At 33.7% G+C, this 27124-nt stretch overlaps 1 protein-coding gene across 1 annotated transcript in view; it reads right to left on the minus strand.

Moving 5' to 3' along the window:
• The window catches only part of LOC126847703 (uncharacterized), a 330437-nt gene that overhangs the window by 191870 nt on the left and 111443 nt on the right, over nucleotides 1–27124 (minus strand). The window contains exons 7-8 of the mRNA XM_050588081.1: nucleotides 8753–8838; nucleotides 8482–8638 (exon numbers count right to left, since the gene is read on the minus strand). Coding sequence (XP_050444038.1) covers nucleotides 8482–8638; nucleotides 8753–8838 — 243 coding nt within the window. The remainder of the gene's footprint in view (nucleotides 1–8481; nucleotides 8639–8752; nucleotides 8839–27124) is intronic.

The raw sequence follows: 27124 nt of genomic DNA on the forward strand, positions 1-27124 counted from the left end.
GTACTAGACGAAAACGCACAAAAACTGTTGACAGAATTAAAACGAAAACGAGGCGTTGTTAAAGCTTCACTTACGCGCGTTCGAACATTTATTTCAAAATTCGATCCATCCGAACAAGCTTTATCACTACTGGAGTTCAGACAGGAAGAGCTTCCTCAAATAAATCGTAAGTTTGATGGTATTCAATGCGAAATTGAACTTATTGATTCTGATGACACTGAAGAAGCTGAGTTGGAAAGGGATAGATTTGAAAGTGAATATTTTGCAATACGATCACAAATCCAAGAAATTATCAATCAAGAAAAGGGATTAAATACAACGGGCCACAATCAATCGTACGGTGGCACATACGTTCCGGCTCGAGTTCAATTAGCGCCAATTCCTTTACCCAAGTTTGACGGCGATATTCAAAAGTGGTCGTCCTTTTATGACGTCTTTAAAGCTATGGTGCACAATGATGACGCATACTCAGTTGCTCAAAAGTTCTTCTATCTGCGTTCGTGTTTAGAAGGATCAGCATTGGATTTAGTGCGCTCAATTCCTGTTAGTGACGCCAATTACGAAACTGTTGTCAGGCGGTTAATACAAAGATTTGACAATCAAAGCCTGGTGATACAGTCACATATTCAGTCCATACTCGACTGTCCTCAAGTCGAAGAAGCATCCTCTGAGACAATAAACGAATTATACTCCTGTGTATGTACTCAGGTTGCAGCTCTTAAGGCGTTAAATCAACCAGTTGAGCATTGGGACGCATGGTTGATAACAATTGTAACTAGCCGTTTGGATAAGGGGACCGCCCATTCATGGCTGCTGCACCAGAAAAACACTAAATTGCCAAAATATTCGGACCTCGAAACATTTCTTGCTAGTCGATGTGTCGCATTAGAAGCTTCAAGGACCCGATCTAAGCCTACGGGGGGAGCGTCAACGATCTCCAACGTTAAGAAGAGCAATTTGGTGCCAAAAAGGTCCTTGGTAGTTTCCAGTGCAACAGAATCATGTCATTGCTGTTCTGGAAATCACAAGCTGTATTTTTGTGACAAGTTCAAGGGATTTTCATTAGCTGAGCGTCTCTCATTCGTGCGAAAAGAATCACTCTGTTTCAATTGCCTATCAGCTAGACACTTATCTAATGCATGCAAGTCAATTTATACTTGTCGTTATTGCAAACGAAGCCATAACACATTGTTGCATTTTGAAAAGCCCAAAGATGTGGCCAAGCCTAAGGCGGACGATGGTACGGTTTCCTCTCCAAATCAAAGCACTGCACTCTTAGCTGGTGATGGCCGAGCTCATGTTTTTCTTGCTACCGCTGTCATTATAGTTCTTGACAAATTTGGAAATAAATGCCAATGTCGAGTTATACTCGACAGTGGCTCACAAATTAATTTCATATCTAAAAGATTGGCAACCTTGCTACAATTACCGGCAAGAAAGACCTGTTTACCAATAAGTGGAATAGGCGCAAAGCAAGTCCAAGCAGCATCGTCCATAAATATTAAGGTGTCATCTCGAGTAAGTGACTATGAAGTGGACCTACTTTGTTATGTATTACCAAATATTGTCTCTGCGTTACAATCATGTGCTGAACCTCAGGGAGGATGGAACATACCATCAGAGCTGATTCCACAACTGGCAGATCCAGATTTTGACAAACATCGGGCAGTTGATCTTCTGATAGGCGGTGGCATATTCTTTGATACTTTGGGCACTGAGCGACGGATGCTTCTGCCTGCAGCCTTGTGCTTGCAAGAGAGCCAATTTGGATGGGTAGTAACTGGTGAATTAGAGGCCACTTGTTTATTAGGGATCAACTCTGTGGGCGAAGCCCTTGAAGAAGATTGGAAGGCATTACTGCTAAGAGAGGATTCAGGTTATGGTCAGACATCTAAGTCAAACTTGAAGAGTTTAGAGGAGACAGAGACTGTTCAGCATTACCACGAAACTGCCATGCGAAACGAAAATGGACGTTTCGTTCTTCGTTTACCGGTCAAGGAAACCGTGCATAAATTGGGAAACAGTATAACAATGGCGACATCACGGTTCTTTAGTGTTGAAAGACGACTGCAACGCGATCAGCATTTGCGCACGGAATACATCAAGTTCATGCAAGAATATTTGGATATGGGACACATGAAATGCGTATCTAATGAAACAACAATCCCGGACAGATCATACTATTTACCACACCATGCAGTGCTGAAGACATCCAGTTTAACAACAAAACTTCGCGTAGTGTTTGACGCTTCAGCAAACAGTTCTTCCGGGTTATCTTTAAATGATGTACTTAAGCGTGGTCCAACAGTGCAAGAAGAGTTATTTGCTATTTTGGCCCGTTTTAGGAAATATCAATACGTGATAACATCAGACATTGAAAAGATGTTCAGACAGATTGAAATCTCAGAGCAAGACTGGGACCTACAACGAATTTTATGGAGAGCGGATCCCAGTAAGACTCTTCAGACCTATCGTTTAACTACTGTCACGTATGGGACAACACCTGCCTCATTTTTATCCACCCAATGCCTTATCAGTCTTGCAGAACAAAATGAGCAAACGTATCCCAGAGCATCAAGTGTCATAAGACAAGACTTCTACATGGACGACTTAATGACTGGCTGTGATACTGAAGCAGAATGTCTCCAATTGCAGCAAGAAGTAAGCACAATACTGGATTCTGCAAAAATGCCATTGCGTAAGTGGTGTTCTAACTCAGAGTCCGTGTTAAAAGGTATTGGAAAAAATGAACAAGACCCACTTTTCACACTGGATATTAGCGATGATGATACTGTCAAATCATTAGGGCTGGGTTGGAAACCATTCATTGATGACTTCCGATTCAATATAATTGCCATTTCTAGAGATACTAAACTAACTAAGCGGACACTGTTATCTCAGTTAAATAGGATATTTGATCCTCTAGGGTTTCTCTCACCAGTCCTCGTTAAAGGAAAAATATTTCTCAAACAACTATGGCAGCTGAAGGTTGACTGGGATTCGCCACTTCAAGAGGAATTGCAAAAACGATGGCGCCTTTATTACTCTGAGTTAGAAAAGCTTAAGGAATTATCTATTCCCCGAAAATGTATTTACAATGCTAACGCCTTAGTTGAGTTACATGGATTCTGTGACGCATCTATGGAAGCCTATGGTGCCTGCATTTATGTTCGTTCATTAGGCTATGACGGGAAATGGCATGCACAGCTTTTGTGTTCAAAGACTCGAGTTGCTCCACTTAAAGGAGTGACTATTCCTAGATTGGAGCTAAATGGAGCAGTACTGTTAGTGCAATTAGCATACAAGGTTGCAGAGTCATGGAAAATAGATGTGCAATCATTTAAACTCTGGACAGATTCCATGATTGTACTCGGCTGGCTGAATAGTGATTCTAGTAGATTAAAGACATACGTGGCTAACAGAGTCGTTCAAATACTTGAGGTATCGACTGCGGAGCAATGGCGACATGTGAGAACCGATGAGAATCCTGCAGACGTTGTCTCTAGAGGTCTAAGGCCACAGGACTTAGTCGACAACAACATATGGTGGACGGGCCCGAGCTGGCTTTCGGAAGACGAGAGTGGTTGGCCACGTATCGCAAACATAAGGATGGCAGAGGACGACGTGCCTGAACTGCGAACAATTCGGTTAGCTTTAACTGGCATGATAGTGCCAGAAATGGACATGCTACAACATCATTCGGAGTGGAGCCGATTAAAAAGAGCAACCGCTTGGCTCTGGCGCTTCATCGACTATCAGTGGCCGCGATTCTCAAAGGTTGTTCATGAAACCAGCTATCTAACGGTGAGTGAGTTGCGAAGAGCCGAGTCTTCAATATTGAGAAGAGTTCAGACAGAGGCTTTTCCGAAGGAACTTCGGGCGCTACAAAACGGTAAGGAGTTGCCGACTCGGAGTAAGCTAAGATGTTTGCACCCATTTTTGAAGGATGGACTCATTCTGGTAGGAGGACGGTTGAAGAATGCCAACATACCTGATACGCAGAGACACCCTATTGTCTTACCACCTAGCCACAAAGTAACTCGATTGTTAATGGAGTATACACACAAGGAATTGCTGCACGGTGGTCCTCAAAGCATGCTGGCTGAAATGAGAAGGCGCTATTGGCCATTAAGAGGCCGGGTGATGGCACGCTCCGTGGCGCATAAGTGTGTAAGGTGCATACGCGTCAAGCCAACTATGCTACAACCAATTATGGCTCCATTACCACGGGATCGAGTTCAGCGCAGTAGGCCGTTTGCTATAAGTGGCGTAGATTTTGCGGGACCACTCATCATTAGAAGTGGAGTACGCCGAGTAAGTGGCAGGAAAGCATGGATCGCAGTGTACGTTTGTTTCTCTACAAGAGCTGTCCACTTAGAGCCTGTGGAAGATCTCACGAGTAGTGCATTTATTGCTAGCCTGCGACGGTTCATGGCACGTCGAGGCAAGTGCACTAAAATCTACAGCGACAACGGCACGAATTTTGTGGGAGCACAAAAAGAGCTAAGTCCTTGTTTAGCTGGTATCGACGACAAGATGGCAAAAGAGGGAGTAGAGTGGCATTTCAACCCACCATCCGCCCCTCATTTCGGTGGTTTGTGGGAGAGCGCAGTAAAGACGACAAAGTTCCACTTAACACGCGTGATAAAGGATGCTCGTCTAACTTTAGGAGAGTTAACCACGTTGTTGTGCCAGGTGGAAGCGTGCGTTAACTCTCGGCCTATGACACCGCTTAACAGTGACCCTTCAGAAGCGGAAGCAATCACCCCAGCTCATTTCTTAATTGGTGGCCCAATGATGATACCACCAGAAGCGAACATACCCGAAGAGGACGTTCAACATCTACGTCGTTGGCGCTTTGTGCAAGGCTTAATGCAAAGCTTCTGGAGGCGATGGCATGCCGAATATCTACCACAACTTCAGGTGCGAGGCAAGTGGACTTACCAGAAAAAGGACCTAGTAGTTGGAGACGTGGTTATTATAAAAGAGGACTGTACTCCACCAACAAAGTGGAAGCTAGGACGAGTAGTGCAACTACACCCAGGGAAAGATGGCACAGTTCGAGTAGTCACATTAAAAACTGCCAAAAATAATGAACTCCGTCGGCCCGCCGTAAAACTCTGTCGACTGCCAATCGAGTCAGAAGACAATCAAGATGAATAGCATTGTGGTTGAAACTTAAGGTTTCAACGGGGGGAGGATGTTGAGGCTATAACAGGTAATGGAGCGCAATTCTATGCCGGTTATCGCCAATGATACAGATGCCCTCTTATCTTGGTTGTCGCGGCCGTCCACACCACTCCGCCCTACTCCGCACGATCTATACTGGCAATACTACCGGTCAGCTGTTCACACACACACACACACACACACACACATATACGCACCGGGTTATACTATGTAAACAAATGTGCCACGCCCGTATTATCAGTGTTAGTAGTGCACTTGTTGCATTCTTGTGAATTTGAAGTATATAATATTAATCTAGACTTTTTTGTGTGTTTTTCTTCAGTGTTTTTTAGTTTTAAGTGTTATTATAGTATTTTTAAGCCATAAGGGCACTGTGATTTTTTATTATTATTGTCTTAAGGACAAAAGATTGTTTATTATTGTATTTTTAAGCCATAAGGGCATTATTGAGTTGTCATAAGGACAAAAAACTATTTTAATATTTTTGTTTTGTTGTTCACTTTACTTTGTGTCTAGTATTATTTAGGTTTAGGTAGCAGCCCTGGCCAGCGGTTTGCAGTTCTCCGGTTTGTGAGTACTTTTTATTTATACCATATTTTATTGAGTTTGTTTTATTTGTATTTTAGTTAACTACTGTGAATTATTGGAACATATTTTGATCTCATTTACTAAATACGAGTTAGGGCGATAGACATAAGGTTAATCGTACCATCTATATTGCTAGTTAGCCATAAGGGTTCAATCTAGTCAATAATCAATATTTGTATTTGTGAATAATTTTTGTTGTTCTAATAACCACCTTAGTTATCAAAATACTTTTAACGTCATAAGCTTTAAGCACTCACTTAACTTTACCTTTTAATCTAGTCATTACTATATTAATTATTTATTTGTGTTTGTGAATTATTATTCACAGACCAGATTAATTTATTATTGTGCCAAAAGGGCAATTAATTCCTTTTAGTTTACCAATCTTTTTTTTTATACTAATTATTTATTTGTGTTTGTGAATTTTATTCACAATTGTATCTTGAGCCAAAAGGGCTAATTATTTATTTATTACCATTTATTATAGCATTTTATTGAATATTAATATTATTATTATTATCATCGAGTTTGAGTTTTATTTATTTAGTTTTTAGTTATAGTTTTAAGTTTCCTACACATTCACACTATACACACTAAACACACTTTTGCACCACATAGCTCACTGGTCTTGCGTAGGCGATCCCTCACACTTCCAGTGAGACTATTTACCCCACTACCCACACAGCACTGATCGGTAAGTGTAAAGCAATTGGTAACCGGGTAAGTGGCCTATTATTGTCCGCCCCCGGCCCGTTCACTTACAGTTAAGCATTTATCGGTTTAACAGCATCGTTCATTTTTTTTTTAAATTCAAATTAAACTGATTTACCTCTAGTTAAATCCGTTACCACCCCAATTATTAAAAATATTTTTAAATATTACATTACCTTCTCGCCGTATCTTGGTACGAGTCCCTTAGACCCGATCTCTTTAAATTTATCAATTTCCATTCTATATTCTTGTATATAGCCCTTGCTGTCAACTATCGTAAAGCGTATTGTTATTAATTATACATAGTTTGAGTTATTTTATTTTTTGTTAAGCCGTTAACTGCTAATTAAATATAGCATCATGCTTACGGTCATGTGCGGTTCCGTACTCCCTCGTCGTGTTTTCGAATTCCTTGTGGTCATAGTCTTCGAAGTAACAGCACATGTCACCGTAAGAAACATAGTCTCTAGTTGTCATTGTGTGAAATAGATATTCTATTTCCTAAAAAATAGTAATAAAACAATATAATAAGTGATTCATATGCTAGCTTCGACGAGGAACTGAGAAGGTATTGTTTTTGAAATTATGATTTTTTTTTCTGTCTAGACTCTAGACCCACGATAAGTTATGTTCATATTTTGAGGTGTCTGTGAAACAGCTGATGTAGCCCTGTCTTAGTCTTGCACAAGAATTACAAAGAGGGAGAGGAATGGTTCTTAAACATGCATGTAAAATATGTACATGTTCGAACTAAATATCCCTGGGTACAGGCGCACATATTGAGTGTATCCTTATTAATAGCTAATATAAATAAAAACAAACAAAATGTACCGTCTGAAATGCAATTACATCACGCACAGGTTTTGGAAGGACACTAGAAATAGAATAAAAATAATTAATAAATATTAAACTCTTTTATAGTTTTACAACAAAACTGAGAACATTTTTTAAATATTTCAATAATATCCTGAAAGTTTGGGCTGATAAGCGTTTTCATTAGTATTTTCTCTATATTTTTAAACATTGAAGTGAAATACATAATTGTATAGTCTATACTAATTGGCAATATTGCAACGATTTTGTTGAGTTGTTACCATTTGTAGTCAAAACACTTGAAACAATTTATTCTACATGGGGTGCACCATCTTCTATAGATGCTAATATTTTATTAAAAATTGTATTGAAATCTGAGTTTCTTATTTCTTTATATGTTACAAAGGTAAATTCTAATTTTTAAACATTAACACAAAGAAATATATTTTAGACTTTTTTTCCTTTGGACTGCCTGTCTGTAAAAAACTACAGAAAGAACGCATTGATTTGAAAAATACTTTAAATACAATTGAGTTATTAGTAAATACTTTAAAAGAAATGAAACAGGATGCAGAAAAAGAATTTCATCTTTTATATGACAAAGTAGAAGTATGTGATATAAGCCTTATTTGCATGTAGTTAAACATAAAGTATTATTAATTTTTAATATTTTAATAGAGTTTAGCAAATGCTAATGGCACAAAAATATCTAAGAAACGAACAGCAAGAAAACAATCAAATAGAGCAAATCCCCAAGTTTCTTATGTAGAAGAGTACTATAGAGTGACAGTGTTTATGCCGTTTGTAGACAATTTTATCAGCCAACTTACTAATCGTTTTTTAAACCATAAATCAGTTTTTGATAGCTATTGATTTATTTATGTATTATAAAAAATCGGTAATAAATATGTTTTATTAAAATTATTTGAAGGGTTTGAATGTTTATTTAATTCAACTAATACTGATGAAGAAAGGCTGGCATTTGAAAATTTAGTTGAGTTTTCCTGTGAAAATTATCTGGACCCCCCCAGGAAAAATTCCTAATTACGCCACTGGTTTGATAATAAAAAAAACAATTAAAATAGTAATACAATACTGTCAAATCATCTTAGCTAAAACTATATAAACACCCAAGTTTATTTTACGATTATAAAAGTAGGTACTAAAATTCATATCTACCAAACACTGATTTTTTTCTGTAGGTCTTAAAATATATGCGTTGATGTAAAGGAATTATTGATCCATAGTATTTAGCCATGTCTTTAAGGGTAACATGTTTTTTGTTGGTTCGTTTGTGTGCGAACCAAAGAATTTCTTTGAAGACAGTAATCATCGCCTAGAAATTGTTTTTTTAAAAGTTACACAACATTATTATAAAACAACTTTTACCAGTATGAAACTATAAAGCACATAGAATAAAGCTATAACGTCATAATAGTTTTGACATCACCTGTGTAGAACATATTTGTATGTAGCCTTGAGACGCAGCTCTTGCAAATTCGTCAAAACACATTATGTATTCAAGTTGAGTGTCACCTAGAAACCATCACATTATAGCAAACGAAAATCAAGCACAGTGAGATCATTTTATATTGGGAATGGACCATACTAGGATTGAGGAGGTCAAGGGTCTTCAGAAACCCTAAACACCGAATATGATAAAAATCCCTTTCAAATACATACAAGAAAAGTTTTTTATTGCAATAAAACCATTCCGTAGTTATTGATGGTTTAATTGAATTATGAGATTGTAAAATAAATCGGTAGAACAAATCGTAAGCAAGTACAAAGTTGTCGTTGGTCCAATCTAAGTTCATGTTACCTTTTATAAAACGTTTACCGTTGTTTTCAGACCGTATATTTTTAATATTACAAATTTCATACTTGATCGATCTGTCTGAAAAACTACTATAACGATCATATTTCACCTGGTTGTAGGTAGAGGTACGATCGCACACATAGGACAATGCACGTCATGCTGCACCTAATTATAAGTTGACTTTACCATCGCGGATCGCCAATACCCTCGACCTTGTGTCCAATATTTTTGTCCTAATTCGTCTGTCCATTCCCTTAACATGCATTCCGTTTGGACTTCAGCACTACCATAATCGATATAGAACACACTGTCCGTGTCCTATACGACAGTTTTACCCAACTTATTAAGCATATCATACAACCGTAGTCTTACGTCAAATGTTGTGAATTCAGCAATATAGACGTTTGAGTTATAATTGGTTTTTATATACTCCTTAGTATTTTTATATGACACTTCAATCACGTCATCATTCAGAAATACTGAAGTATTAACAACTTCTATTTTATCATCCAATAGAAATCTCTGTTTTGGTTAATTGAGATTTTTGACCGAACTTTCCCCAAAAAAAGTTCAAACACATTTTTGCAACGGATGTCAACCCTGGATTTTCTTATATGTTGTTTATGTCAAAGTCTATACCCATCGCTTCCTCGACAGACTTTATATATTCCTCGATTGTTTTGTAATCATGTTTTCATGGGCTTGCATCTAGTTCCAATTTTAGGAATTTTTTTAGGTCAGTTGACATAAATCAATGATTCTACAGGATACGAGTGATTTATTGTCAAATCACTCATTTTTGTGTATCGAATCCCTTTGGATTGGGTTTGCAATTTCGTTTTCAAATTGTTCATCTTGCTATCTTGTATACACATTTTTTATAGATAGCAATACTTCAGTATAGCTCTCGTGTTTCGTTTCTGGTTGCCCCCATAGTTGCGTCTATTTTACTCATATGTCTCTTCCCCTCATATGACGCTGCCATTTTTTTTTTCGTAATAAATTTGTTGTATTTTCAAATTTCATAGAATTTGGGAAGACATATCCTTTTTTATTATTTGTATGTCTTCTGCAATTTAGATGAGATTTCCAACCGGTCGTTATAGGCCCCTACCTCATCACTATTGAAATGCTACAAACGCGAATGGGCTATTAATTTGGAGGTGTTTCAATTTAGAACAAACTTTTACTTTTTCCTAGTTTACAATACCATCTATGACTGAGTATCGAGCTGAAAACATTCGTTGTATCAAATCTAAACCCTCAGATAAATTATACAAAAACACTAAGCATAAATGTCCACATTTCGGAGGATTGTTAAAATGTTGTACACAATCAGTATTATATTATAATAAATTGTGCTGTCCCACATAATTAACTACCTCTACCGGGGGGTGACATCTAAAAGAATCGAAATAATATTTTAAATTTTGGTTCACATATTAAGACGTCCAGTGACTAGCTTCATCAAAATTCTGGAAATTTGTAACACCACATTCAATTTTATTTCTTGTAAAAGGTGACATATTTTTCATGAAAACCCCTCTGAAGTTGTATATTTGTAAAGATTGTGCCATGTATAACAAATCCAAATTTGTAAGGGGCTTAGCCAGCTCATTCAATAATTAACTATCAATTGTATTATATGATTTTATTTTGGATTTTTCTTCATTTCAAAATGATGTAAATGTTTACTATGCATTTTTTTTCTCGATTTTTAAATGGAAGCGGTGGATTTAATACATTTTCGTCCCACTAAAGTACGTTTCAGGTAAGATTTCTAATCTATGAGCATCTTTCGTAATGCAATTGGTTCATATCAAGTTGGAAATATCTAGAGTCCCGACGCAAAAATACAAAATTAGAATATGACAAAATATACCTTCGAACATCTTAACAAAGTTGGAAAAAAATGTTTCATAAGGTATTTTTTTTTTTTTCAATAAAATGTTTTGGGGTGGTACAAATATTACGTGTAGAATAATAAAATAACTATTACTTTGACTAAATAAATATGGATGGCCGAATTCTTTCATAACGCTTGACAATTCATTCTGTTCTTCATCTTTATAATAGGTAAAGAAAGTTTCTTCATTAATATAGTTTCTGTCGACTCTTATAGTGTCCCATAGAATTGATATTTCCTAAAAGTTTTTATACAATAGTATAATAAATGATTTAAAATATTATTTTTTTAAATTAATTTTAACAAAATATTGCTATTGTACTAATAGTTGTAAAACTTTAAGAAATATGTCAGTAAAATATACAAGGGAATCATTTTTTCGTGAACCAATCAATATCCTATTGGGTTTAAATAATTTATTAATTTTATTGGGATTATTTTCATAAATTCATGGTTTTCATTAATTCATTGATTTATATTTTATACTACTAGGACACAGAGCTAACAGACCAATATAGGGTAATCATTTTAGCATGAAACAACCAATATCATATTGGGTTTAATTAATTTTTTTTTCATAGTGCTTTATATAACGTGATCTCAATTTTCCATACATTTTTACGATCCTACCCCCAAAACGATTTTTTTTATATCATCTTTTTAAACCTAAGTAGTAACGCATACATTTCATTACCTTATTTAATTGACAATAATGTACTAACAATTTTGACTGGTCGATAACCAGTTTTGGATAACTCTTTTTGAAGTTATATAATTTTCAAATTGAGAGCAGAAGGAAAGAGAGAGTAAAGTATTATTTTTAGCTGTGCGCACTTCCCAACCATACTTCCCTTCGCGTCTCAACTTTTAAACTCTTATAACTTTAAAAATATGTGTTGGTTTAGCTTGGTTTAGAATATGCAGGTTTATATTTTACTAAATTTAGAATTTGCTTGTTTTTTTTTATATTGTTTTGATTATAAATATTTATGACAAGAACTATATTTGTAAGTCTTTAACCTCAAATAATAATAGTTTACTAGATAAAAATGACTATTTAGTAAAACGTTAACCTTTAAGTTATAAATAGTTCAGCAAAACATTGACAAAAACCTAATAGTTTTAAAATAATAGGTCATAAATTACCAGACGAGCTTTTTTTTTCTGACCAAACGCAGCTATTTCTGGAAATCAACAAATAAATACTAATTAGTATTATTATGAGCTAAACCAACTTTTTAAGGATTTTGTTTTTTAAGGCTATTTCTGGAAATCAACAAATAAATACTTTTTAGTATTATTATGAGCCAAACCAACTTTTTAAGGATTTTTACTCATTATTAGAAGAAAGTACATTTGCCATACAGACGCCAAATAAATAATGTATCTGTTAAATAACTGCTTTTAAATAGTTTTTTAACTTATAACATTACTTTGCTTTTTTTGTGTTTGTGTAAGCACTAATCATGATAGCTTGGAAAATCGAATGTTAGGTTCTACTATAAGTTGACAGTATTCTCGAATCGGATATACTGTTAGGAATTGTACATAGAAATGTGTTAGTATGTTTTTATTTCTACTGTGCTATATCGTTTGACTATTCACTGAACCATATATTTTAAACTTTTCATAAATCCTGTGCAAAAAATACAGAAAATGACTATTATACACCTGTATGTGTAACTTTGTGTACACGTTGTCTTTTTTAGAATTTAATATCTCTCGTATCAACTTTGTGCATCTATGAACATTTAAAACATTTGGAACTACACATAGTCATTTTATTTTAACTGCGTGAAAAAATATATACTATTAAAATACATTATTATTTTTCTGCTTGATCAAAGTACATTTTATTTTCAAACAAAACACAGGTAAAAAACCTGTTAAATATTTGTAACATATATAAATTAAAATTTGTTTTAAATGTTTTTTTTTCTAGCTATATGCTCAATTATATTCATTTACCACATTCCGGCGATGACGTACCGCCACACCTAAAAAGTAAACGTTCGTTTCTCAATGTATATTTTACACACAAAAATTCTAGGTTTGATTACATTTTTTATGCGAATTTTAAACCAGAAGTAATGTTTAAAAAAATACTTACGGACATATGGATTTATAAAATAATTTACAAAATTTACTTTCTTCAGGCTAAAAAAAAAATTAAGTAATACATTAATTGTATAAAATGAATTTAACTCTAACGATTAGGTTACGATTCTAACTTTAATCTATTATTTATAACAGTATACAAACAATACTAAAAACTTGTCTTGATTACAAATATTTATGACAAGAATTTTATTTGTAAGTCTTAAAGCTAAAAAAAATAATAGTTTATTAAATAAGAATGGCTATTTAAGAAAAATTTAAACCTTATATTATAAATAATCCAGTAAATATTGACAAAAACTTAATAGTTTTAAAATAATAGTATATTTTACCTGAGGTTCAGCCTGAATTTTAGCTTTTGTTTCATTTTCAGATGAAGCTGTACCAGATTCAGTCTGAATTTCCAGGTCAGCTATTATTTTACTTTCAGGTGAAGTTGTATCTGAAGCTTCATTTGTTTGTATTTTAGTTTCTGTTTCTGGTAATCAACGAATAAAAACAATAATTACTAAATATTTTTTTTATGAGTCAAACCAACTTTTCAGGGAGTTTTACATATTATTAGATGATCTCACATTTGCCAATCCGACGCTATAACTTAAACTACTTAACTACTAACAGTTAAACCTACTTTTTTCACTCGTTATAAAGCATAATTGTGCATGGGCTAATCTGACGTCACATAAATCATTTGTACATACGAGTATCTGTTACGTTTTAGCTTCAATGCGAAGCTGAGAAGATATTGGATTTATAATGTGGGTTTTTTTATGTGCTTGTAAACATGATGAATATACTCCTATATTTTTATCGAGTATTCATCAGGCATACCCCTATTCGCATATACAGTTTAAATGCCAGACAATTTTTTTTTTTTTTAATTTGTGTACATAGCTTTTGACTTACCTCTTTTTATAGCAAAGAGAGTACACAAATTACAAACAAAAATTAAAATAAAAAATTCAACTGGAAATAAAACTGCATTTCTGTCTTATAATTTAATTAAATACATTATTATTAAAACAAATTAGTTAAAAATGATTTTTTTCTAACCATTAACTAAATTATCCGTTATTTCTTCATCGCCATACCTGAAAAGTAAACGTTCATTTTGATGGCATTTTTTATACAATTATAATACCAAAAATAATGTTTTAAAAAATACTTACGAAGCACACGTTGCTAGGCTAAGTAAAAGAATAATCTTGATGTTCGTCATATTTTGTATCACACAGATAAAATATTCAACTGTTATAATATACTGCTAAACTAGACTGTAAGCATACTGTGCGCTACTACAGTATTCTAAGACAACATGAAGTTATTGTTATTCTACAGTTTATTAACTTAGTCTTTTGAAGTTTGTTTTACGGTTCGTATACGGAAAGGTGTTATTTATGAGCCTGTTTTTTATATTGTCATTTTAAAGCAGAATGAGGTTTTAAATCTCTAATAAAAATTGTATTTTTTAAACATCAGCCAAGTCATAATGTTTATTATTAAAAAAAACTGTATAAACATTCTATTAAAATTGAGAACTTGCAAAACATAATTAATACATTAGTAAAATAACTTTAAAACCATATTTAAAATCATGAATAACAAAATATGGATTTTAAAATGATTTGTGTTCGACAAATAAATCAGTACCTCTGTCCATATTTGTGCATGACTATATAAGTAAAGTTTATAAAGATTTCAATTAGAACGAAAATGTATGTCCAGTATAAAAATCGCAACACTAGCATTGTTTACTAATTCATGGTATACCAGTTTAAAAAAAAATTCATATTAAATTATATACAGGGCTATCATTTAATCGTGAACCTCTCAATATCTCATTGGGTTTAATTAATAATTGGATTAATTATTTCATAAATTTTTTGTGTAATGTGAACTCAATTTTCCATGTAAACTATTTTTGAAGTTATTTAAGTTTCAAGTTTAGGACAGGAGGAAATGTGTTGTGTAGTATTATTTTTATTTGCGCGCACTTATCCACCGAACTTCTTCTCCCATCCTAACTTTTAAACTCTTATGACATAAAACATATTTGTTAAATCTGCGTATCAACCAGTCAAAATGTTTTGTACTTTTGTACCTACTACTTACACCGCAACACTCGCATTGTTTACCGATTCGGTATTATTTGTTTTTGATCCAAGCATACTGCATAAGTCGAAAACAAGTTATATTTTTTTGTACCCAAAACATTTGGCCTTGATGACTGAATCTGCGTAATACATACAGTGAAGTACTACATTAAGATATTATTTAAAAAAATTAAAAAAAACAACAATTTTATAATTTATTTTTTACCCAAACTTTTAGACGAAAACAAAACGTCACCTATATTTTTATTTCCAAACCCTGTTTACTTAATTGAGTACCATAGGTTTACACTTGATGTATTTTTTTTAATATTAAACCTGCATCGATATTAGTCGCCGATATTTAAAAACTGTTTATCCCTAACACCACATTAAAACTCAAATATGAAGGTTAATTAATATGAACGATTATGTTAGGATTATATTTTTGGATTCAAAACTTTTAGCTTAGATGACTTAAATATATTCTATTCGCGAATAACAACTATAAATACCTTTTAATATAGTAAAACTGTAATGGTCATATTTAGCCGCCCGTTACCACTCTTTTCCAAAGATGCGTTATTAGCACTTTACTTAGTTTGTAACATATGTATATGTAAGCCATTATAGATAGGAGAGACAACAGACACACGGGCACAATGCTGGGGGCTCCTATGCCCAGTTAGTTGTCATACTTATTGTTTCATATTACCTTACTATTTTAACTTTACCCGTACTCGTGTGTCCGTTCAACTCCACCATTACCTGGACTAACTACATAGAACGCTTAAGGATCAAGGTAGAGGTGTAATATACATATATGTGTATATATACGTATACATAGATTGAAAGTTAAGTTATTTAGAGGTACGACCGCCTGTTAAGCTCCTCAGGCAAAAAAGCATATACACATATATAAAGGAGACTTTAGGGATATTTAAGTGTAGATACGGTCATCCGTCCTGTCTTCGGGTCCACTAATTTAGCCCTATCGGCTAACATTTCGGTCTAGCTTAGCCAACTAGCCAAACAGACACGCTACACTGTATGATATAAATATTTAGTCGAATTGAAAAGTTAAAACATTATGGATTTCCTTTGTCTAATATATGTGTTTTTTTTCTTCAAATCAAGTTGTTTATCGTGACTTTGGATGTATTTTTCATAATGTTAAAAGTTAATGAAAGGTTAATTAAATGTATGCGTTACCAATTAAATTTCAAAAGTTGGTATAGGAATAATTAGTTTGGAGAGGGGGTAAAAACATACTTATTTGTGGAAAATTGAGATCACATTATATAAAAACACTAAAAGAATAAATCCAATTATTATTAAACCCAATGAGACATTGAGTGGTTCACAGTTAAATGATAATCCTGTTTAATATAATATATAAATATGTTTTTTTTTAAATTAGGTATACGGTATACCACGAATCACTAAACAATGCTAATGTTGCGATTTTTATACTTGATATACATTTTTGTTTGAATGGAAATCTTTGCACAAGTATGGACAAAGATGCTGAACACAAAATCGTTTTAAAATTCACATTTTGTTTTTCATGATTTTAAATTCTTTTACTAGGTCTAAATTCTAAAATAATGTTTATATGGTTTGAACATGTACTGAACATTATGGTTTGATGGGTATTTAAAAAATCCGAACTTTATTATTTAAAAAAAATAATTTGTAATAGTGATTCTAATTCTGCTTTACAATGATATTTGAACCCGATTTAAAACGACACAGTATCAAATGTTTTTTTATTTCTATATTAATACTTTATCACATGATAATTTTGTATGTACAAAAATACAATAGTCGTAGCTTTGGAGGCCCTAATTATATATGTTGTTTGTTTGTAAATGTTCGTCGTTCTAAACATATTATTATCATTTTAAAATGAATAAGTATTTTTATATAACTTAAACTTTTTTCGTTAATATTACAAACTTACAAGAGTTACGGTCTATTGAAAGACCCTAGTGTTATGCTTACAATTATAGAGGCCAAACAATTGTTGTTATCTGGCAGCCAAAAGTATTTCCCTAAGTTTTATGTTTTAATGGGCTATAGATTTGTATTATAATTTTTCGGAAAATACTGATTTTTCGATCACGTGGTTGGTGAACTTTTGAATTTGCTTTTCGAATATGTATATGATTATCGCGTACTTGTCCGCATTGTTCGGGCCTTTTGGCAACACGGAAGTCTTTGTTTTGAATTGTGCATTGACCGAATCGTCAACGTGGTCGGGTAGCTGTCGGCAATAGGTTTTCCTGAACGGACCGAAGTAACGTTTTATATGAGTATTCAGGTAAGTATGGAAAGTACTGGAATGATGGCAGCCGATTTTTATCGTTTTTCCGACCTTATCATTTTACTTATTAGCTTATAATTTTACTTTTTTTTTCTATAGGCAACACCCAGAAACTCGCCAAGATTGCCATATATATAGTTATTTATTTCCTTCTAAATTCGTATATATATATTTTTTTTCTAAATGAAAGTTACTTGGTTATAAGTCATTAACCACAATTGATTTAATTATTTAAATAATAATAATGATTTTGACATTAACAATAGTTAAGTTAATTTATAATATAGGTATTACTGAGACGTATAAGAACTTTTGATTCGATTTATGGTCTATCAATCTGGTCAAGGTGTTTCTAGGTGTTATTTTTCTTTAAGTAACAAGCATTTTTTTTTTTCTTTCTATCACTGGAAATGCGCCGATTGGCGATTCAGCGATCTCTCTTTAAAAATGATGCCTGTACCGTTGCAATCATTACATATAGCTGGACGAGTTCGAACAGAAGTTTGATAATTTCTATTATTATTATTTTTATTGATACTATATTTCATACGTGATTTACAGAAAAAGGAAATATGGCCAAGCCTATTACAAATCCAACAGCGTGTTTTTGCATACTTGTTAGTGTTAACATTACTACGATCAATAATGTTAGAAACAGTCTTAGGTGATTGAGATTTTTGTTTAGGTTCCCTTACACTAGATCTGTTAACATTACGTTGTGAATTATAACATCTATCTATTTCTTTTTCTATTGATTCAACTGACCTCCCCTTAACATCCTTATCTACTACATCGTTACAATCATTTCCTATGTCATTGTTTCCTATTTTAATTAGTTCAGGGGATTCTATAATTTCTGATTCAAAAAATCCTTCATTACTACTTTCATTACTATCGCTTTTGGTCAGGTCTATTAATTGGTCTATAACTTGATTTCCTAAAGTATCTTTTGATTCCATTTTTTTTTTTTTAATTTTGGTAGATGACTGAGCCTACCTACACAAGATAATACTTATATAAAACAAAAGTTCTTAACCTAGCTTAATACAATATAAATTTCTTATCTACTTACAAAAGAGCGTTCATATTTGAATGGTTCTTCCAAAAACGTCGATTTCAACGAAGTGCTTCAATTGACTTGTCCCTTCCAGTTGAAATCTGTTGGACTTGACGTCGTTACCGTCTTTGAATGATCCTACCGACTGCGCCAATGTAACAACCCTGTAGCCCTGTACGTATGTATTGCAGGCTGTTTGAGTCTTGTCACAATCGTGGTGATAGGTTTTTAGATATTTAATAGAATAACTTCAGAGTAAATCACAAACACTTAATTTAATATACTTATAAAACATGTACAACGACAAACAGTTAATAGCATAAGTTCAGTATGCTTCAAAAATATAATGATTAAGACAATTATAAGCCGCTTAAGACTTCAAAAGAAGATGATAGGTAGAAACTTCAAGTGTAGTGTATGGTGGTCCCAGCACATCTGCCTGCTATGACTGAAGTTCTCCCTTATATGCTGGTACGCTCGCTGAATGGCCGTGGGAATCCTCGCAATTATCGAAAGTCCGCACGTGGATGACCTCGCTCGTCCATGACATCCGCTTATGTCAACGGTGGAGGAAGGGTAGAGGCATGAGAGTGCAGCGTTCGCATGGTCGAAATTGGCTAGCTTCGATGTGAGATTCGCACGGCAGTTGCCAAAACGTTAAGTTCCTTTTAGTGGTTGGCCTCGTTGTTGAGGTCAACTGTGAACAGAATTACAAGTTGTCTGCTTTCGCAAGATGCTGTAATGACGTTTTGGGTCTGATGTGAAATCGGCACGTGTGGTACATTCATATTCAGCAATATTTAACAATGAGAAGTTATATAATATAATATATAGATATATGTATATTTTAGTCCTGATAAGTTGTACAATGTAATATATATATATATATATATATATATATATATATATATATGTATCTATTAGCCCTGAAAAGAGTGGGTCCTTAACAAGTTTAGGGTTGCCATTTTATGCCGTTTTCCTACAGATTTTTTTTTAAACATTATATACATAATATGCGTGCTAATAAAACTCTATACTAATATAGTTTATATAGTTATTTTCAACGTTTTTTTAAACAGCTCTGTAAACATTGTGCCGATACTTAATTTAATCAGAATACGGGTAGGTATTTCAAATGATTTCGATAACTATTCTTTAGTATAATAGTTGCTATAGTAGTTCAAAATGTAAGGTTTTTCATTTTGAAATATTGTTTGAATTTGTGAACATTTTTATAACTTGAGTGTTATTAATTATTTTGCTCATTTCTATACTTTTCAGTGATAATGTTTAACTGGTACTTTGGATGTATTTATATAATATTTATATGAACCATGTAAATACATAGAAATACATTGAAAATGTAGATACCCGACAAAAATTATTAAATGATATTTTCACAACTTTATAACTAATTTCTCATCTCATATTCGGCGGCATCGTCGACCATGCAACATCGTGCTCCGTTATTTCATCTAGTTATTATCAAACATCTCGTTACATTTTTCACCGTTTTTCTCGTATTAAAAAGTAATCTTTTTGAAAAAGTGCCAGCTTTCCAACGAGTTGAACATCTCATTTCTACATCACTTCTGAGCCTCATCATTGTCTTTTTGGTAATTTATTTAATTAATATATTATTAATTGCTAATACTGCCATCGCGGCCGCGCTCGGATGGTCCGCTTAAACCAGTTATTGCTATCGCGCGATAAATTTACCTTTCACCATGAATGAAAATAATAAAACAGTACCTCCGTTAACAATAAAACCGTCACGTAACAGAGCGTGCCAAATTGACTTTCGCTTTCTTCAGATCTATCCGATCATACTGATGGACTTCTTACTCCTAATAGCACTAAGCGACTCGGCTCTCCGGACCTATCACCCAATAATAATAAACATAAAAAAAATCAAAATAAATCAACAAAAAACGATTCTGAATTTCAAACGGTTAAATACAAATCTAAACCGATATCAACTGAATCATTAGCAGGAAAATATAAGAAACACATAACTGTTTTTGCTTCCTCTAATAGATTTGCTCCACTTGACATCAATAATGTTGAAGACGAAAATACCGAAGTAGATCAGACGGGAAACGACCTAAATGTGGAAATTGAACAAACAAAAATCAAACCTCCTCCACCTATTTTCATCCGTGGAGTATTAGATTTTCACACACTTCGAACATGTTTAATCGATCTAATCGGTGCCAATAACTTTGTTGTTAAAGCAACTACCAAGAACTTAAAAGTCCAAACTACCAACTCCGACTCATATAGATCAGTCATCAAATATCTAAAAGAAAATTAGGCTGAGTTTCATACCTACCAAGCTCAAGAAGACAAACCCTTCCGAACAGTCATTCGTAATCTCCACCCTTCCACTCCAACATCCGAAATAGGCTCAGCGCTTGAAGAAATTGGGGTATACAGTCCGAAATGTCTCCAATGTTTTAAACAAAACTACAAAAAATAAACTCCCAATATTTTTCATTGATTTGGAACCCGCTGAAATCAACAAGGACGTCTTTCATATTAACTCCTTACTAAATACCAAAATAAGGATCGAAGAACCATATAAAAGACGCACTGTTATACAATGTTCAAATTGTCAAGAATATGGTCATTCTAAATAATACTGCGCACACCCTCCAAGATGTGTTCGTTGTGCCGCTTACCACCCAACTTCTTCCTGCACGAAAACCAAAGATCAGCCACCAGTTTGTGTTCTCTGTGGAGAAAATCATACCGCAAATTACCGAGGATGCCAAATCCACAAGGATCTTCAAAAACTACACTATGGTAAAAAAATTCCAAATAGAAAATATAATTCAATAAAAGATGTAAATTACAGTAATATTGTTAAAGGGGGGGGGGGCGACTCCGGTTATAGAACTCGTCAGGATCCTCCTGATATTAAAAATACCTCATATTTTCCAAACCTAACCCACCAACATCTCCATTCCAACGCTCCAAATAATACACCCCCAAACGCAACTATTAATCCACCTGAGTTTAATATAGCTACTCAACTTTCCTCCTTCATTTCTAAATTTAAATTAATAATTAACCCTCTCATATCACTACTCACAACAGTTATAAATAAACTTAGTCCAGAACTTAATCCTATACATCCTTCTTTATCGCAGGGCCCAGTAAATTGGAAAGAATTCTCTGAAATCATGCAAAACACTACTAATCTTAATATCTCCCTTAAATCAAAAATAGATGTAGAAAACGCTGCCCAATACCTCGTAACTTCTATACAATCTGCCGCACACAATGCATCATATCCAACCAGTAATCATCATTCAAATAACCATACTTTGCCTTTATATATTAGAACGTTGATTTCCGATAAACGACGTGCACGCTCCAGGTGGCAGAAATATCGATATCCTTCCGACAAACAAATATTTAATCTCTTAACGAACACTATTAAAAAATTAATAATAAAACACAAAACTGAGTACTTCGAAAGAAAATACCAGTCCTTTAACTCAAAAGATGGCTCACTCTGGAAAACTACCAAAAGCTTACTTAACATAAAACAACAACTTCCACCTATAACTGGGCCAAATGGATCCTTGGCCATCTCTGACAAAGAAAAAACCAACCTTTTCGGAGAGCATTTTTCCAACATTTTCAAACCACATACTGACGTATTTCCCAACCCCGAACACTTAGAAAAGGTTAATATTTTTATCAATAGTCCTCTTCTAATGTCATTACCTGCAAAACATACCTCACCAAGTGAAATCATATTTTTAATAAATAAATTAAAAGAAGGGAAATCACCAAGACATGACCTCATAACTAACAAAATCCTCAAAAATTTGCCAAAAAAAAACAATTTTTCTAATAACTTATATTTTTAACTCCATGCTGCGAATTTGAAATTTTCCATTAATATGGAAAATATCTACAATAATTGTTATCCCCAAACCCAACAAATCAAAAAAATGAGATTACTTCCTATAGACCTATCAGCTTACTCCCAACTCTCGTCAAATTGTTTGAGAAAATTATACTCATAAGGATAAGACCAATATTACATGCCCACAACATAGTTACTAATTCCCAATTTGGCTTTAGATCCAATCACTCGACTGTTCACCAAATTCACAGACTAACTATTCAAATTTGTTCTTTTTTTGAAAAAAAACAATGTTGTCCAGGGGTATTTTTGGATGTAGCCCAGGCTTTTGACCGTGTATGGCATGAAGGCCTACTCTTTAAACTCAAATTGTTTCTACCTGCCCCATATTACTTAATAATTCGTTCTTATTTAGAAAATAGAAGTTATAGAATCAGATATGGTAATTCCTTTTCATCATACCACCAAATTAAAGCGGGAGTTCCCCAGGGCAGTGACCTCTCCCCTGATCTATTTAATGTTTTTACGGCTGACATTCCAAAAACACCAAATACCATTATGGCTACTTATGCAGATGACACTGCAATACTCTCCCCAGGAAAATGATCCAGAAGTTACTTCCAATTTCCTTCAAACTCACTTAAATCTAATTGATTTCTGGTCAACTAATTGGAGAATTAAAATTAATCGAGATAAATCTGTCTACGTTCCCTTCACACTAAAAAAATCTGTTCCACCCCCTCCCCAATACCAAGGAATACTTATCCCAATATCCTCGGAAGTCAAATATCTTGGTGTCACACTCGACAAACGATTAACTTGGGGCTCCCACATTAAGTCTAAAAGGAAAATTCGCAGCAGCAGACTCCATTTACTACGTCCAATCCTCAAATCAAAATTACCTTTCCATACGAAAATCATTATATACTAATCCCTATTAAGGCCTATTTGGGCATATGCAATCTAAATTTGGGGATGTGCAATACCATGCCAACTTCGTACCTTACAAGCTTTCCAATCTATCACTCTACGTATTATCTCTTCCGCCCCATGGTATGTATCAAACTGCACACTTCAAAATGACTTTAAAATAGAATCAATAAACCAATTAGCTATAAAACACTACAAAAAATTTCATTCCAAATTACACACTCATTCTAACACTTTAATATCTCAACTTGCTTCTAATTCACTCCCCGGAAATCCAGCTCGCCGACTCCGAAGACATTGGTGTCGAGATCTGTTAATACAATAATTTAAATTAATCTAATTAAAAATAATTAGAACAAAAATCACGTTGGGTTCTATCACTGGATAGCCTCCCTCCTCATACCAAATCATTGTTTCTATTTGTTTATTTTTTTTTCCTCTCTCTGTATGTATAACAATGTAACTATTTGCTTATTATGCCTTGCAGCATAGATTCTAAATATTCTTTAATAAAAAAAAAAAAAAAAAAATTCTCATCTAAACCCGATTTGCCATTACACACAATCTAAGTAAATAACATTTTTTATTTCCTTATGAAAATATAAATAAATAACCAGTGCAGTATTTTTTTTTAATGTATTATAGTTGTTGCTATAGCAGTTAGTTGCTATAACACATTTTTTTTTAGTTATAATCGTTGTTATAAAACATGTTTTTTATGGTTTTTAAACAAAAGTTCTTTAATACAATTTAAATATTTATTGTTTAAAATAGGATTTTAAAGAAGATACATAATTCAAGTGAAGGTTTGAAATGACGTATTCTCACAACCAAAGAATTATATTGTCTGATGGTCAAAAAACTATATCACGGATACAAATGGTATAGAACTGACCAGTCGCTCATAACCAGTTAAGATTTAATTTTTACTCCTAGACTTATTTAATTTAGCAAGATAGTTTAAATGACGTTTACTAAAAAGTTTTAAAGCCTTAATAAAAATTAAATGGGGTATTATCTCATGGTATTGTAACGGTTACATTATCTAACCGTTCCTGTTTACTCTGAATAAATATAATTGACCATTACTTATATTTTTTTGCATGTGTTATAGTTTATAAAAAAAAATATTTTTATTTGTGTTTTTACTTACTGGCTTTGTTCGCCGTCTGCACGCGGCGAGGTCGGGGGCACGGTGTTAGCTTCTGTACAACGCCTCTTCGGCATTGTGCAGACGGCGGTTTTTCTTCCCCAGTTCGGCTTCCAACGCTCTTAGCTGTTCTTGCATTTTTTCTAGTTCGTCCACGTGTTGCAATTGTATCCTTGCCGATTCACTCTTTAACTTACCCAATTCCTCATCGTGTTAAACTTGCATCCTTTGCGGCAGACTTCATCTGGTTTTATTTATAATTATTATTATTATTAAAGAAGCACCGAGGAATTATGGTGGGTTTCCTGGACTGTCGAGACATGTACTTAATTTATAGTATAAAAAGCCGGCACCAGTGAAGACGTCGCCGGCTACCAATCCTGCAACAAAATCACTCATCCTTGAATCCTTAGAACAACTTAGAAAAACCAGAATTTTGGTATCATGGTATTGTAATGGTTACATTATCTAACCGTTCGTGTTTACTCTGAAAAAAATATAAGTAAGGGTCAAAGTAGAGTAGTTTTTTTATGATTTCATGTTAAAGGTCGTGTTTCATTATTTTTGTTTGCATTGACAAAAGTAATACTAAGTTTGTCCCTTTTGTGTGATTCCTCTTCTTTCCAGAAACATAATATTTAAATCAAACAGGTACATCTTATAATGTTTTACAATATTATAGTATTTTCATACATATTTATTGTGGAGAAAGTATTTCTAGTCTCTCAACATCTACAGGATACATAAATCATCATACATATAAAGTAATAAGGTAAGGTAGCACAGCCGACAATATTACAATACGCCCAAAACAGAGTGCAGCACGGACGACCGGCTTTGACAAAGGCTTGCATAACACTATCGTCACTCCGGTTTATGGATGCACAGTTGCACGTAACTTAATTTTAAGCTAGAGAAAAACGAATACATTAATATTATTTGTTAAGGCGGGTAGTACATGGTCAGAGATGTTGGAAAACATACCGACCGGTACGCGCTAATAAAAAAATGCACCTATCTAGTTATGATTTAAAGACAAACCGGTCAAATTTATAAATACTATTTTTAATACTTTTTGCAATTAATTAATTCATGTAATTGGATGAAAATATATTTTAAAAAACCCTACCCGTGGGGGATAAAAGCATTTTTATTGTGTGATAACATACTGCTACCACTGAATTAGACCTAAAACAATTTAATCTTGGCGCTAGTGTTGTATTCCACTTTACAAAACACCTAAAAAAAAGAGCATCTTCTTAAAATTTTATTAAAATTTTAATAACTTTTTTTCGACGTTTAATTTACTTGAACAGTTGCAAGCAAACCAAATTTGAACCAATCGATCTGCATTGACCGATAAACAGCTAGCCAAAATGGTAACGGTACGGTATTTGAAATTTCAACCGAATCTGTTAGTTTAGTTTCCAATTTTTTTATAAAATGTTGGGATAAAATACAAAAATAGTACGTTAATATTGATAGGCTAGAAATAGTAACAGCATGCGTGGAGTCGATTAAATAGACCAGGAAAATGGTCAGTGGAAATTAGTTCAGTAGTTTAAAAAAAAAATCTGTTGAGTTGAGTTTTAAGCGGATTAATTTTTCTCAGGCTTTATAAGGAAAGAAATTCATACATATTATTTGTGACAAAATTATCTATGTTATCCGTATTAGTTTCTTAGTTTTGATTGTAAATTTTTCTCGTGAAACATGTCGATCGAGTCTGCCGCCAAGTGCGAAATGAGTTTTTGGAACGCTATGAACTGGGGGGTGATGATTTTCTCAATTGTATTGTTACTAAGACTTAAGTTGCACACTAAACGCCTGAAATCAAGAACAAGTCACGCCACTTCACTCTCAGCCATAAAGTTTAAAACCACCATTTCAGCCAAAAAAATTATGACCATCAACGTATTGTGAGACCCTAAAAAAATTTAGAAGAATTCAGAATAAAAAGAGGGGTCTACTGACTGCTGCACGACAACGCCTGACCATACACGACCAACGAAGCAACATAGGGGGGGGGGGAATGTGCAGCAGACCAGGAGGTACAGGAGGCGGTCGACAAGTGGACGAAGGAGGTGGCGGCAAAGTTCGTATGTGGAATAATAATTTACATAAACTCGTATATATAACTATAATAAAATTTGAGTTTGTTTTATCATTGCTTTTATAATATTGTATATAGCACATACCTTGTCGTGGAGTTACTCGAAGCTCCACCTTGACCTTGATCTCTTGTGTATATTATGTTCATAACTCTGATTTACTCTGATGTATAAACAAGAGCGGCGTAACGAATCGACCAAGTAAGCAATGTTGAACGAACAGAAGAAGATTTCGAGACCTGCCAGGTAGTAGCCCAGCAAACGGTCAGCGAACCTGTTCAATACTTCAGGTAATTGGTTGTAACCTATAATTGTTGAGAGAATAGAAATACTCTCTCCACAAAAAATTTGTATGAAAATACTATAATATTGTAAAATATTATAAAATGTACCTGTATGATATAAATATTATGTTTCTTACCCTACCACCCTTAT

The sequence above is a fragment of the Adelges cooleyi genome, unplaced genomic scaffold, assembly GCF_023614345.1.
Source record: "Adelges cooleyi isolate 19-005CV unplaced genomic scaffold, UGA_ACOO_1.1 ACOO_flye_CR_arks_rails_tigmint_CR_PRNA_118, whole genome shotgun sequence".
Taxonomy (NCBI): Eukaryota; Metazoa; Arthropoda; class Insecta; order Hemiptera; family Adelgidae; genus Adelges; species Adelges cooleyi.